The 14,574-nt window shown below is 47.0% G+C and overlaps 1 protein-coding gene across 1 annotated transcript; it reads left to right on the forward strand.

The window, feature by feature from the left end:
* Positions 1 to 101: 101 nt before the first annotated feature.
* LOC308038719 (tau-tubulin kinase 1-like) lies at positions 102 to 4,429 on the forward strand (the record flags this gene model as incomplete). The annotated part of the gene is given in 5 exon segments (XM_080341494.1): positions 102 to 137; positions 1,306 to 2,888; positions 3,995 to 4,181; positions 4,183 to 4,271; positions 4,273 to 4,429. Coding segments are annotated over 5 exon segments (2,052 nt in total).
* Positions 4,430 to 14,574: the final 10,145 nt, after the last annotated feature.

Raw genomic sequence — 14,574 nt, forward strand, 5'->3', positions numbered from 1 at the left:
ATGCAGGTTTACAGCACAATTTGAAATTGTGTCATTGGACTGAAAAGCTATTGAGGTCTTCTTTCCCCCTCAGAGACAAAATGTTCTGTTCCCATAGCCAGATGAATGTGCTGGCTGATGGCAGCTCTGTAGCCCAGGTAGTTAAATGGGTGCTTGTTTAGTCGTAGCCTCTGATACTGTCAAATGCCACTTGCAAACACCGATGTTTGGAGCCTGCTGTTCATAATTAGGACTGAAAAGTAACCTGATGCATTATTGATTGGTTGAGTTTACAGAGAGGCTTTTGTTTCCCAGTCCTCTTAAAGAAGAGTGACTTAAATGTTTTGGGATTTGGTTTTGGTTTGGTTTGGTTTTTTAATCCATTTAACAGAGTGATGCTTCTGTGGTTTTAATTTGCAACTAATAGTTAATTAGACTAAACTTCAATGGACATTTATTTTGTCTATTTATTTTGCGATTTTTTTGCTTATTTTGCTTATTTGTTCAAGTGTGTGCATGTGTGTGTGAGTTGCTGCTTTTCTGTTGGTATTGTGATCAATTCACAACCTACCCCTGGTGCCTTATGGGCCATCTCTCCACCACAGACTGCTACTCAAGAAAGACCAGCTGTTCTGTCCTCCCATTGCTTTTAGTTTTTGGACATCTCAGAGTCTAATAATGATACTTTATATGTCAGCTTTCATGACTTAACTTGCGAATCATTTTAGTGAAAGCTGAAGGAGCCTGTAAGAGTCAGAAGTATGAGTTGCTGGAGGGATGTGAGAGCAGGAGCGAGGGATGAATAGCATAGAGGGGAACACAGGAGCACTACAAGGGTATTGCCCCCAAGACAATGGTGGATAATATGGAAAAGTCATCAGCAAATGTAGCTGGCCCTGAGGGGCCCCTTGAGTTCACCATGGCCTAGGAATGAAAGAGAGTTGCTGAATGGTTCCAGTAAGGAAGAAGTGAATATGTAAATATTTAAATATTGCAATAAATATATAAATACTGAAGAAGACTGGTAAACATGAAAAAAATCCTGAGGAATTGCTTGCAAAAATCTCTTTTAGGTCCAGGTAAAGACTGCTAACAAAGGAACTCCTTTGGCACATTTTTCTGCCTTCATTTATGAGTATGTGTGAATCTCTCTAAGGTTTGTATGAATTAAATGATTGAGGGATCACTGCTCAGGCATGTATTTTGAAAGTGTCATGGACTAGAACCTTTCGACTGATGCTTCCCACTGCTCTTGATTCTGATGTCTGTGTCCATGCTATGTCTGAATACTAACCCTTTTCTTTTGTCACATGTGTCTTCTTGCAGGCATATATGCTGAAGTCATTTGAAATGAATGATCTGCCCAAGGCAGTGCCTTTCGGTTTGCCTTATCAAGACTTCAGAAAAGATATGTCGGACTACTGGGAAAAGCCTAAGGTATCCCAGTGGATAAAGAAAGTTGATTTCTCAAATGTTGTTTTGACTGCCCCTTGCAAACCTCTGGAATCTTATCTGGAAATAAATGGAAAAGAGGAGGAGGAGGAAGAAGACAATGAGGAAGAAGACGAGGAGGAGGAAGAGGAGGAAGGGGATGAGACTGATATGCACAATGGTTCCAGCAGTGGCCTGAGTCAAAAAAGCACAGAGCACAGCCAGGAGTGTGCACCCTCCACATTCCTGGCTGATGACCAGAAGGGATCCAAGGGTCGCGCTTCCACTGCTGGTGGGGACCTGGAGCTGGAGGAAGGCTCCAAAACACTAGTGCTATTTTCGCCAGGTGATCTGAAAGAGTCTCCAGAGACCACAGACTTGGTTCCAGAAGTTGATCTGGGCACTCTTGCTGCACTGACTCCTCAGAGTGAGCGGCCACAGCCTATGGGTAGCCAACTGGATGTATCCAAGCCAGGGACCCTCTCTTCAGTCCTTAAATCTGAACCAAAGCCCCCCGTGACAGTGGCTACAGCTTCCTCCCCCTTTACCAAAGTTGAGTGCACATTTGTTCATATTGCTGAAAAGACCCACTTACATGTCATGTCTTCCAGTGGCGAGCTGGTGAGGCATGAGGAGAACTGCCCTCCGGGCCAGTTTGAGGAGGTCATTATTGAAGAAGAGCTGGAGGACAACCTGGTGCAGATAGAGAATGAAAGTATACATTCAGGACTGGAAGGGGCACAGACAGAGAGCTCTGCGCTTTCAGCTAATCACATTGAAACCACCTCAGAAACAGCAGAGGAGCAGCTGGCCCTTCCCAATGCTGAAGCAAAGCCTCTCAAAGACAAGCCAGAGCTCTCTGACAAAGTGTCACTCTCGCTGGATTTGGATGAGCCTGGTAAGGTGGTGACAAGGGATCCTGACCTTGAGAAGTCAGCACTGGTGGCAGAACACCAGAAACGAGCAGAGATCCTCTTCAACACACAGCATAAAGGCCCCAGGAGGCCTCTTGGTTCCAGGTATAGAAGTCGAATACCCATTTTGTTCTCTGAGGAGGACACTGGCTCAGACCTTTCAACATCACTTTCTGCCAAAGAGAGGCTTTATAAGAGGGCAAAGCAACCTGACTTGGCTCGCTTCGTGATGGAGAAGAGGCAAAACCGCCTTCTTCGGCTGGCCTCAGGGGCCTCCTCCTCAGCGTCCTCCAGCGATGAGAGGCAGCGGGCCTCAGAAACCCTCTCAGCCACTGGTTCTGAGGAGGACACACATGACTCTGATGACTCAGTCCCAAGGAAGGCTGGGAAAGAGAAGGCTGCCCCCCTGTGGAAAGAAGAAAGACCCATAAGCACAAAGAGCAGAATTCCTCGGCCCATCACACCAGTGAAAACAACGCTAGAGGCGGCAAAGTCTGAGAGCTCCATGGCTTTTGCAATGGCCATGCTATGTAGCTCCCCACAGGATGCAGCTCTTGCCTACAGGTAAGACCAAAATGCTGAGCAATGCAAAATGTTGGACTTGTTAAGGAGGTGCAGCCAGGACTTTGCTCACCTCCTACTGTTTTACCTTTCACTTGGGTTGAATGAGTGGTCCATCCCTGTTTCCTACAGTAATTTCAGCTCACTGATGTGTGAAATTGCCACCTCTCTGCCTTCTTTGGCTCAGTCTGGCCAAAGGGCCAAAGCCCTCTTCTCTTGCCCTGGCTTTGAGACCTTCTTCCATTCCACAAGCTCGTTCATTTGGTCTGATCCTGCTAATAGCAGAGCCCTCCCATGTTGAGCTCTCAGTTTTGCAGCATACTTGGCACAGTTGTGACTGACCTGGCTATTGTGATTAGAGCTCCAAGGGCTGCAAGGTTGCCAGTTGTGATTGCCTCAGAAGATGGCCAGCATGCAAAGAGGTGGAGAGAGGGAGATGTACGTGCATGGGCTCTGTCAGTGACCCAGAACAGCGCGGACCACCTCCACATGGTCTGAGTTCCTACATATCCCTGTGTCTTGGGATTTTTTTGTAGGTACTTTGTTCTCTATCACGTAAGCACAGACATATAAGGGGAAGTGGGCCTTCTGAATTCTACAGTGTTTGGTTTTTCTTCCTGAACTTGGGTCTGGAGGTCCAGCCCAGGAGCAGAGATGTTGATGTGGCTCTGCCACAGGTCCAGCAAATTCTGCTCTTTCAGAGGTGTGGGGTGAAAGGCGGGCATCCCTGTGGGTTGGTTTATCTACCAGTAGTTACTGTCAGAGGCCAGCTGGTGCAATCCAGCTCATCCCCACATTCCCAGATTGTACCTCCTACCTTGAAAGAAGTTGCTACATCCATGCTGCATGTCAAGAAGAGTCACAGATATGTGCTATTGGCCAAACCATGCCTGTGCATTGTCTCAGGGAGCACTAGAGCATCGGGGCCAACACTAGTTAACAGCACGAGTGTTCAAACCAGTGCCCTGTCTTGTCCACAGCAAAACTCCTGTCATCCTGGTGCTGGAGACTTCTTATAATTGCTCAGCAACATTCATGCCGAACTTACCAGGAGCCCTAAGCCCCTTGCAGAAATTCCCTTTCATCCTCCCTTTTCTCTTCCTCTGCAGGCTTCAGGCACAGAGACCACCTGGAAGTGTCCCAAACCAGCGGCGAACTACACAGACACAAAGTCGGCTTCCTCCTTCGCTGAGCTCCACTTCTCTTCCTCCACGGAGCAGCTCATGGAGGTCCAGCTGTGGATCTCCCCTCAGAGCCCCTCAGAGCCCTGTCCTTCCTTCAAGAAACCCCAGTGCTTTCTCCCAGAAGCCTGCTGCCACCTTGGAGGGAAAATCCTTCTCCCTGCCAAAAGCATAAGCCAGGGACTGCTCTCCAGCGCGTTTCTCCTTCCCCCTCAGCGTGCAGCTCAGGCCCTGGGGCTGACAGGGGATTCCCTGACCTCTCCTGGTGTGGCCAAAAAGCAACAAAGAGCAAAAACCCAGACTCAGAGTCCAGCAACCAAAGGAAAGCAAGTGTCCCTGGAGAGTAAGGCTGCTGCCAGATAATGGTCTTCTTCTACCAGCCCTGGGTAACTTCAGCATATAGTATACAGCTGAGATGCTGCAGCACAGCCTTCCGTGCTGGACCCACGAGTGTATAGCAGTAGCTGTAGTTCAATGCTTCACCCTGTTATACATGAGCATAGAGATCTTATATTTTTCAGGCTGTCGAGGGTTAAGATTGCGAGGTGACAGTAAAACCCTGGCAGATGTATTTTGCCATTCACTGAATACTTAAACCTTATCAATACAATCTATCAACACAATCTAATTAATCACTACTACTATATATATGTACACATATGTACATATATACACAGGAGTAATTAATCTTAATCAGTGGACCATCCTTTGAAAAGTTCATTAAGTTCATTTTGTCACAACAGTCTCCCAGGGCAGGAAAAATGGTACAAGTGCATTTCATGACCACTGTTTATGGGTTAAAGACATCAACTTCGAGGAAGTTGTCAGGCGCCACTCGAAGAAGCTAGCTCTTGTTTCATCATCACTGTCTTGATCTGAAAGACACTTATTAAATACTGTTAGTACGACAATTCACATCATGCAGTTCAGTATTGCATATTTTCACCTAAACTCAAATCCCCTTGAGGTACACACCGAACTTCTCCATCCTTAAGCATCACCCATCAGGTGCTGCCAGGTCCCTGGGCAAAAAAAATCCCACTAATGGGCTTGCCTTTGCCTGAGGCAGGAGTAACCCAGACTGCCTTTCCTAACAAATTTTTCATGTGTACTACAGGGACTTTATCTCCTTCTACAGTCCGTAGAATTTCTGACTGGGCAGGCCCGGCTCGATTGGTTGATCCCCTGGTGTTGACCAACCAAGTGGCTTTTGCTAAATGTGAATCCCAGTTTTTAAAGGTTCCACCACCAAGTGCCTTTAGTGTAGTTTTTAGCAAACCATTGTACCTTTCAATTTTCCCAGAGGCTGGTGCATGATATGGAATATGATATACCCACTCAATACCATGTTCTTTGGCCCAATTGTCTATAAGACTGTTTTTGAAATGAGTACCATTGTCTAATTCAATTCTTTCTGGCGTACCATGTCGCCAAAGGACTTGCTTTTCAAGGCCCAAGATAGTATTTCGGGCTGTAGCATGAGGTACGGCATATGTTTCCAACCATCCAGTGGTTGCTTCCACCATTGTAAGTACATAACACTTACCTTGACGTGTTTGTGGAAGTGTAATATAATCAATTTGCCAAGCTTCTCCATACTTATACTTTAACCATCGCCCCCCATACCATACAGGCTTTAACCGTTTTGCTTGTTTGATTTTGGCGCAAGTTTCACATTCATGAATAACCTGTGAAATAGTGTCCATAGTTAAATCCACCCCTCGATCGCGAGCCCATTTATATGTTGCATCTCTACCTTGATGCCCTGAAGCATCATGGGCCCACCGAGCTAGGAAAAGTTCACCTTTATGTTGCCAGTCCAAGTCCACCTCAGCTACTTTAATTTTAGCAGCTTGATCTGCTTGTTGGTTGTTTAGGTGTTCCTCGGTGGCTCGACTTTTAGGCACATGAGCATCTACATGCCGAACTTTCACAGGCAGGCTCTCTAGCCGAGCAGCAATGTCTTGCCACAGTGTGGCAGCCCAAATGGGTTTACCTCTGTGCTGCCAGTTGTTTTTCTTCCATTGCTGTAGCCACCCCCACAAGGCATTTGCTACCATCCATGAGTCAGTATAGAGATAAAGTATTGGCCACTTCTCTCGTTCAGCAATGTCCAAAGCCAGCTGGATGGCTTTCACTTCTGCAAACTGACTAGATTCACCTTGTCCTTCAGTGGCTTCTGTAACTTGTCGTGTGGGACTCCACACAGCAGCTTTCCACCTTCGATGTTTTCCTACAAGACGACAGGATCCATCTGTGAACAGTGCATACTGCTTATCAGTCTCTGAAAGAGTATTATACGGTGGTGCTTCTTCAGCACGTTTTACTTCCTCCTCATCTGGAGACATCCCAAAGTCTTTGCTTTCTGGCCAGTCTGTAATCACTTCTAAGATCCCTGGGCGATTGGGACTTCCAATTCGAGCTCGTTGCGTGATCAATGCAATCCATTTACTCCACGTAACTTCGGTTGCATGATGTGGAGAGGGAACCGTCCCTTTGAACATCCAGCTCAGCACCGGCAGTTGAGGTGCTAGGAGGAGCTGTGCTTCAGTACCAATCACTTCTGAAGCAGCTCGAACTCCTTCGTATGCTGCTAGTATCTCTTTTTCAGTTGGAGTATAGTTGGCCTCAGATCCTTTATATCCTCGACTCCAAAAACCTAAGGGTCGACCTCGAGTTTCTCCTGGTGCTTTCTGCCAAAGGCTCCAGGTAAGTCCATTATCTCCGGCTGCAGTGTAGAGCACATTTTTAACTTCTAGTCCCGTCCGAACTGGTCCAAGGGCCACTGCATGAGTTATCTCACGCTTAATTTGTTCAAAGGCTCGTCGTTGTTCAGGGCCCCACTCAAACTGGTTCTTTTTACGAGTCACTCGATAAAGAGGGCTCACAGTCTGGCTGTAATCAGGAATATGCATTCTCCAAAAACCTACAACACCCAAGAAAGTCTGTGTCTCCTTTTTATTAGTAGGTGGAGACATTGCAGCAATTTTGTTGATCACATCCATTGGGATCTGACGACGGCCATCTTGCCATTTTATTCCTAAAAACTGGATTTCTCGTGCAGGTCCCTTGACCTTGCTTCGTTTTATGGCAAAACCAGCATCCAAAAGAATCTGAATTATTCTCTCACCTTTCTCGAAGACTTCTTTTGCTGTGTCGCCCCATATGATGATGTCATCAATATACTGCAAGTGTTCTGGAGCTTTACCTTGCTCCAGCGTGGTCTGGATCAGTCCATGGCAGATGGTAGGACTGTGTTTCCACCCCTGGGGCAAGCAATTCCACGTGTACTGGATGCCTCTCCAGGTGAAAGCAAACTGCGGCCTGCACTCTGCTGCTACAGGAATAGAGAAAAATGCATTAGCAATGTCAATTGTAGCATACCACTTAGCTGCCTTTGACTCCAGTTCAAATTGCAGTTCTAGCATGTCAGGCACAGCAGCACTCAGTGGTGGCGTAACTTCATTCAGGCCACGATAGTCCACAGTTAGTCTCCACTCGTCACTAGACTTACACACTGGCCAGATTGGGCTGTTAAAAGGTGAGCGAGTCTTACTGATCACACCCTGGCTTTCCAATTGACGGATCAACTTCTGGATAGGAATCAAAGAGTCTCGATTGGTGCGATATTGCCGGCGATGCACTGTCGTGGTAGCAGTTGGCACCTGCTGATCGTCAACCATCAGCAGTCCTACAACAGAAGGATCATCTGAAAGACCAGGCAAATCAGACAGCTGTTCAATTTTCTCAGTGTCCACAGCTGCTATATCAAATGCCCACCTATACCCTTTTGGGTCCTTAAAATACCCTCTCTTGAGGTAGTCTATGCCAAGGATGCACGGAGCATCTGGGCCAGTCACAATGGGATGCTTTTGCCAGTTTTTTCCAGTTAGGCTCATTTCAGCCTCTACAACAGTCAGTTCCTGAGATCCCCCAGTTACTCCAACAATATTGATGGATTGCGTTCCTTTATAATTAGAAGGAATTATTGTGCACTGTGCACCAGTGTCCACTAAAGCTTTGTACTCCTGGGGCTGTGTTGTACCAGGCCATCGTATTTGTACAGTCCAATAAACTCTGTTATCCCTTTCCTCCACCTGGTTGGAGGCCGGGCACCTCTAATTTCTGTTTTGCACAGTCTCTGGGTGTGAATTAGAGGTTCCTTCAAGAGCATCAGAATCTCTTCTGCTCCTTTTGTAAACTGGAGCAGCCACCTTCCTAGGAGTTTTTCCTTTGATCTCACGTACTCGTTCTTGAAGTTCTGAGGTAGGTCTTCCATGCCACTTATTCATGTTTTCTCCCTGCTCATGCAGGAAGAACCACAGTGAACCTCTTTTTGTGGGCTGCCTCTGTCCTCTCTCTCGAGATTGGAAACGCCTTTTCCTAACAGCTGAAACATAGGTTTGTGCAGGTCGTGAATGGTATGTGTCCTCTCTGAGTTATTTGATTTCTTGCAATAGCTTTTCAAACCGGTCATCAGATTTTTCACACAGTTTCTCCACAGCAGAGACACAAGCCCGTAGAGAACCAGCAAGGCTGTCCTCAAAGTCACGGAGCTGCTCAATCACTTCAGTAATATCTTGTCCAACTCTAGATGACCAGAGCATTCCTGCCAATGACTTAGCATATGCAGGTGATGCACTTTGTACAAATATGCGCCACAGAGGTCGTGAACAATTGATTCTATCTGGGTCTGTTCCCTCTTGGCTGTTTGGTCCAAAATAGATGATCTCTCGCACAGCTAGTTCTCTCAGGAACTGAATACCTTTCTCCATAGTATTCCATTTCCCTAACTTGGATATACAATCTTCCTTGTAGGGAAATCTTACTTTCATAGCTGCCAGGAGTCGGGTCCAGAGAGTAGTGGCGTTAGACTCTCTTGAAATTGCCCTATCAATGGTGGAATCTCTTGACAGAGATCCCAGCTGCCTGGCTTCACCACCTGATGATGAGCAGAGATGATGAGAGGAAGGTCTGCTGGACAGGAAGGCTCCTGTTCTGCAGGCAGATCCCTCCTCTCTTGTGTCTGGGAAAATGTTAGCCTTGGCCTCCACCATCTACCTGAGTGCTGGCTCACTTCCTGTCACCTGTGTTAGCAAAGGATTGTCACCAGCTTAGCCAAGAAGGATGAATGCATCCTTGTGTGCTGAGATAAGAGCAGGGGCAGGCTGGAGCAGGGGGTCTTCTTTCCAGGGATGCCTCTGCAGGTGAGAATAGGAGACAGGCAGGTCTTGCTACCTGCTCCAGTGTGTCCCACAGAGGAGGCCATCTGGCATTTCTGCTCAGCGACACGGCTGCTCTTTCAGTAGATTCCTCTGTGGTGAATAGTTAGATAGTAGTAGGGCTGTATGGGCAGCTTGCTGGGAAATCAAGAGTGCTTGCTAATTGATGTAGAAGGGAGCACACTGCAGCTGCTTCTGTCTCCAATACCAAACTGTGATCTGTGGAGACCATACCTCCCAACATGCGTGGTTCCTCTCGAGCCGAGTGTGGTTGGTGCCATAGGACTATAGTCCACCAAACACAGCTCCATGCTGAAGATGCAAATAGTCACTGGATGCCTTTGGCTTAGGTGCCCCTTGCACCTAAATTCCTTGTGCTATTATTGTCATGATCTTGGTGTTTGTGAATTTTGGCACTGTGGTTTCAGCCACAGCTCCCCTGCAGGGAAGGGTGGGAAATTATCCTGTAGCACAGGCAAAAGCTGCTGCTTTCTGAGGAGGTTTGCTAGCATGCCATGGGAACCTTGTGCGTTTCTGTCTAAGAGTACAGTGGACTGAGTTGTGGAGGTCACGTTTATGTGTTTCCCAGTGCTCAGCTCTTCCACACAACAATGGGACTGTAAAAGCAAGGGCTGTATTCTTCAAGTAATATTATCAGAGCAGAAGCTTAGTGTTCCGCTAGAAATAAATTAACCAAGGTTTTAGCCCCCGGACTAATTAGGAATGTTTGAAAATGAAAGCCAGCGTGACTAATACCTGTCTGAGCTTGGTGAGATCTTGTAGCCACAAAATTTTCTCAATGTCTTGCAGGGGTAAACACTCCAGACCCAAATACTTTGGATTCCGCACCATTGACTTGCCTAAAAGATGTTTTGCATGAGGCAGAACAAAAATACGACTGTTCTGTACACCCATCCCCACAGCTGCATATTTACTCTGTGCAGACAACAAAGCTTGATAGAGGTGTCTGGACAATAATAACCTTGATTCATTTGAACATATATACAAAGAGTCACACTGATGGCCATTGAATCTGAGGAATCCTGAAGTTGTTTACATCTACAGGAACTGTTCGGGAAAGGAGCATGAGAGCTGTGATGGGGTGGCTGCGAGAACAGGGTACTCTGTGGACATCTGAACAGATTCCAGAAAGCCAGTGAATTATTTCCAGCACAGAAAACATCATCTGTTCCTAGTGTTGTTTGACAGGGCTGGGCTAATGGTGCAGCTGGCTCCACAGAGATCTGGGCCTGGCATGAGTTGTCTCTCCTTGTGGTTGTGCTACCAGCCTCATTGATCCAGCACAGTCCTGCATCCCTGCTGTCCCTGGCACAGAGGGGAGCAGGAGAGTGTGTCAAAAGCAGCATGCTCCCTCAGTTATTTCTGATGAGAAAGAGCTGTGATGGAAGTGAAAGCTGACTGACTGAAGCAATGATTCCTCCCCAGACAGCCTGTGCAGGAGGTACCAGGTGCTGTTACTACTGAAAGGCTTCTAAGGGTAACTCTTGCAGGGCCTGACTGTCCCCCTGTGTCCCACAGGCTTGGGTGTCCAGACCTGCTCTCCTTCCCAGTAGCAAGTGATGCTGTGATCCTGGTTGGGTGTCACATTACCTCTTTCATTCCTTCACTGACGTTATTTTTACAGGAGTTTCAGTGCTGGGCTTTTCCAGTCAAGTGGATTTCAAGAATTTGGTAACAAGAGGTGTCCCACACAGCTGCATTTTTCTGGCAGACATGGTCAGAGGGATGCTTGCAAGCCCCCTGTTAACAGCCCTGTTAGTGTGCTGCAGCAGGTGGTGCCTGGATCCTTATTTCAGGTGTCAGCAGAGGGACACAGGAAAGCTCCTGCCATGTGGATGCTGCTCTGGCAGCAGGGGACAAGGCCTGTGATGTTAGGATTAAGTGGTTGAGGTATGCCAGACAATTCAGTATGGCATCACAGGACGTGGTGGGCTGTCACATCACTGAAATGCAGGAGATGCAAAACCCTGCTGTTCTCTGCCCATGAAACATAGTGTGCAAGCTCCGTCAAGCCTTGAGGAAACACAAGGCTGCTGGTGTCTAGCTGCATCCTTGCTTCACTGCAAAGAAGAGAAGATCAAAGAGAAGACTGAGCTGACCAAAGCAGGTGAAATGGCTAGGAGGAATAAAGGAAACTGGGGTAAGAGGAGGAGAAGCAGACTTCTCAGCACTTTTCCATGTTTGCAGGAATTTCTGTGAAGAGCCTGACGCTACGTGTGTTCCCCATGAGTGTGTTTGCTGCAGAATCTGTCATGGCCAACTGCAGATGCTTGTGCTCATGTGCGTGTTGAGGTGACCCCTGAGACAGGCTGCCACCGTGCCTGCGTCTGTGCATACATGTACATGGGTGGTAGGAACAGAGAGAAGGAGCACTGTAGGGTCGTGTGTTGGGAGCAGAAGTGTCTTTGGGACTGCCAGGTATCATGAGATACTGCAAATGCTCTGTTGAGATGAGAGTCTTTGTGTTTCAGTAGCAAACATTTCTGAGTCAGTTGTCTTTGGAATATGTGAGAGGCAGGAGACTTTGCTAGCCTTTTCTAAGTAAAGAGTATCATATGTATTATTATGACAATATAAATATTGCTCATTATATACATATGCCCTAGCAGCACTAGGCTAGTTTCACAAAGCACCTGGGAGTTTGCAACCACCTTTGATTCTGTCTGTTTGCCAGCTACTCAGTTGCATGCAAAGCAGTGAGCTGGGCTCCTGTACAGGCCCTTTTCCCTATCTACGGGTCCCGGGTGGGTGCCCATGGCCTCACTGTGTGCTGGCTCCCATGGTCTCCTGCAGAACTCTGAATGGTGGTATTGCCCTCCTTCAGCCTGTCGCTGTGCTCCAAGGGGCTGGGACCATGCTGATTGTAACAGCAGAGCCAGTTGGCCTGAAGGCAGGTTGGCAGCATCTCCATGTGCATTGGGGTTGGTATCTTTGTGAGGCCAGAGAATAGCCCTGGTTGCAACACTGTGGTGAACCGTGACCCCAAGCATAGCCAGGATCCCAGGAAATAACAGTGGTTTGTACACCATGACTCTCCTCTCCCCTGGTCCCTAATTTTACCTCCTCAAGCAGATCTTGTCTTCGAAGTCACTGTGTACTCCCTGCAGGTCAGTCCCTTTCTGGCTGGGGGCTTGAAGCCCTCCTGGTTTTCTACAAAGCTTGAGGCAGACTTGTCCACCAACTCATGCAGCAGACCCTCTATCATGCAGACTGGTGCTCTAGGTTATAAGGAAGAACATTATCCCTTTTATTTTTGGAGCTGCAAATGTCTGGTAAGCAGGTTTGAAGTATGTATTGATGTTGCCCTCTGTGCTAAAAGGAGGAAGGGAGCTGCCACAACAAATCCAGAAGTGGGTTCCTGTTAGGTACCAAGCTGAGAACTCGTCTTAGCTGTTAAACTAGAGGAGGCTGCAGGGGTGAGGTCTGACACGGGGTCGCTGCAAGGACGCAGGGGCTGATGTTCACTCAGCGCTTGGCTAAATGACTGTAGGGCTGCAAGGCAGAGGCTCTTGAACTGTCGCCTGCAGATGGTGTGAGGAGCTCTGCAGAACCGCGGGGCTTTAGGCAAGGAGCCCTGTGTGTGTGAAAACCAATGTCAGCAACACTGCTGTGCTCTGGGACCTGGGCTGCTGCTTCTCTGGACAGGAATTGGAGCTGGAAACACAGATGATTTGTGTATATTGCCTTTTAACATGATAGCATGTGACTCTACACTCAGAAACATTGTATCTGGTGCACCCATGCCATTTTCTTTTGCCTCTGGCACAGTCTGACAAAGTCTTTTGGCCTGGAAACACGACTTCACTCCTTGGTACTGCCTGCCTGGAAATGTGACTGGCTCCCAAGGCTAAATCTCTCTACCTGTCTTCTTTTGCATTCTTTATGAAAGCAGCTGCAGAATGTTTACATACTGCAAACAGAATGTACAACTGCGACCGAGGAACCATAATCCGGTTCAATTGCATGGCAAATTTCTTGGCCATAAAATCTGGCATGTATCACTGAGGCCCTGTCTGTGTACAGATCCACCTGCCATTTGTCATAACTTCAGATCACATTTTAAAAAATACAATAAATGATGCGGCCATTTCTTCTTCATATCAGACACAGTTGTCATTAATTTTGTTTTTAAAAGGGGATTCTTGATCATGCCATTAAAAACCTGTCTACCTTTTCATTGGTGTCTTCTCCCATTTGTTGGTGTTGCCATGTGAAACAGAAATACCACCTGAATTGCTGCCAAAGGACATTGGCTAGGATTGTCTCTAGGTTTCTACATCACGACAACTCAGTTGGCTGCAACCAACCGCAAAACACAATGTGGCAAGGAAGAGGAGCCTTCCCTTTTTTCAAGAGGAGCATCAACGATGTGGCTCCTGCCTTTTGCATGTAAATAGGTATGCAAAAGCTTAGAGCTCTCTGAAGCCTAGATGTCACAGCCAAGTGACATTTGTGCATCTGTTTGCAGGAGCAACACCTGGTTGGTCCATGAGGATTTTCACTGAACTGCAGAGCTGGCCAGGGCCAGTGTTTTACATGACTGGACTCTTCTGCTTTATATGGTCTTCCGAATTTGAGCACTACTGGGAGCATTACAATATTTTACTGGCCCTATCTGTAGTCCTTGCTGAGACCAGGCAGCTGGAGCTGCAGTTGGACCTGTACATTAATATGCTGTAAGTGGAACAGAAGCAAACCAGTAACGTGGCATGGTTTGACTTTTAATCCCCTTTGTTAGTCTGACATATAAGCTGAGGACAGCTCTTGTTGTCCCAAAACCAGGGTTCTTAGCCACCGTGCATGCAAATAAGCCAGATTTAGCACACAGAGACAAGATAGTGTTTACTATAGAGTTGTGCAAGTCTGGATGCTGAAATAAAGCCAGCACACCAGAAAGGAAAGTAAAAGCCATTATATACAAAACCTTTTCGCTACATTCACACCCTCAGGGCAAGTCCTAAGAGCCAGTTGGTTACATATTTGCATATTGGTTACATAATCATTTTACCACTATGCATACTTGTTGAGGAAGGGTCCCAGGCTGGGCCTGGGTCTAGGGGTGTGTATTTTACCATTATAATGAGCATAGAATGAGCAAAGTTCAGCTAAAGGACACTTTAGCTAAGAGTTTTGAGATACATGTTAAGACTCAACTAATTGTGCTGGCGCCAGACAATCTGCACTGCAAGGACAGTATTCTTTGTAGTTCATGATTTTGCAAGTTACTCTTACATTTGTTAGAGGAGCAGACTGACCAAAACTGAG

Source organism: Nesoenas mayeri, assembly GCF_963082525.1.
Source record: "Nesoenas mayeri genome assembly, chromosome: 3".
Classification (NCBI taxonomy): domain Eukaryota; kingdom Metazoa; phylum Chordata; class Aves; order Columbiformes; family Columbidae; genus Nesoenas; species Nesoenas mayeri.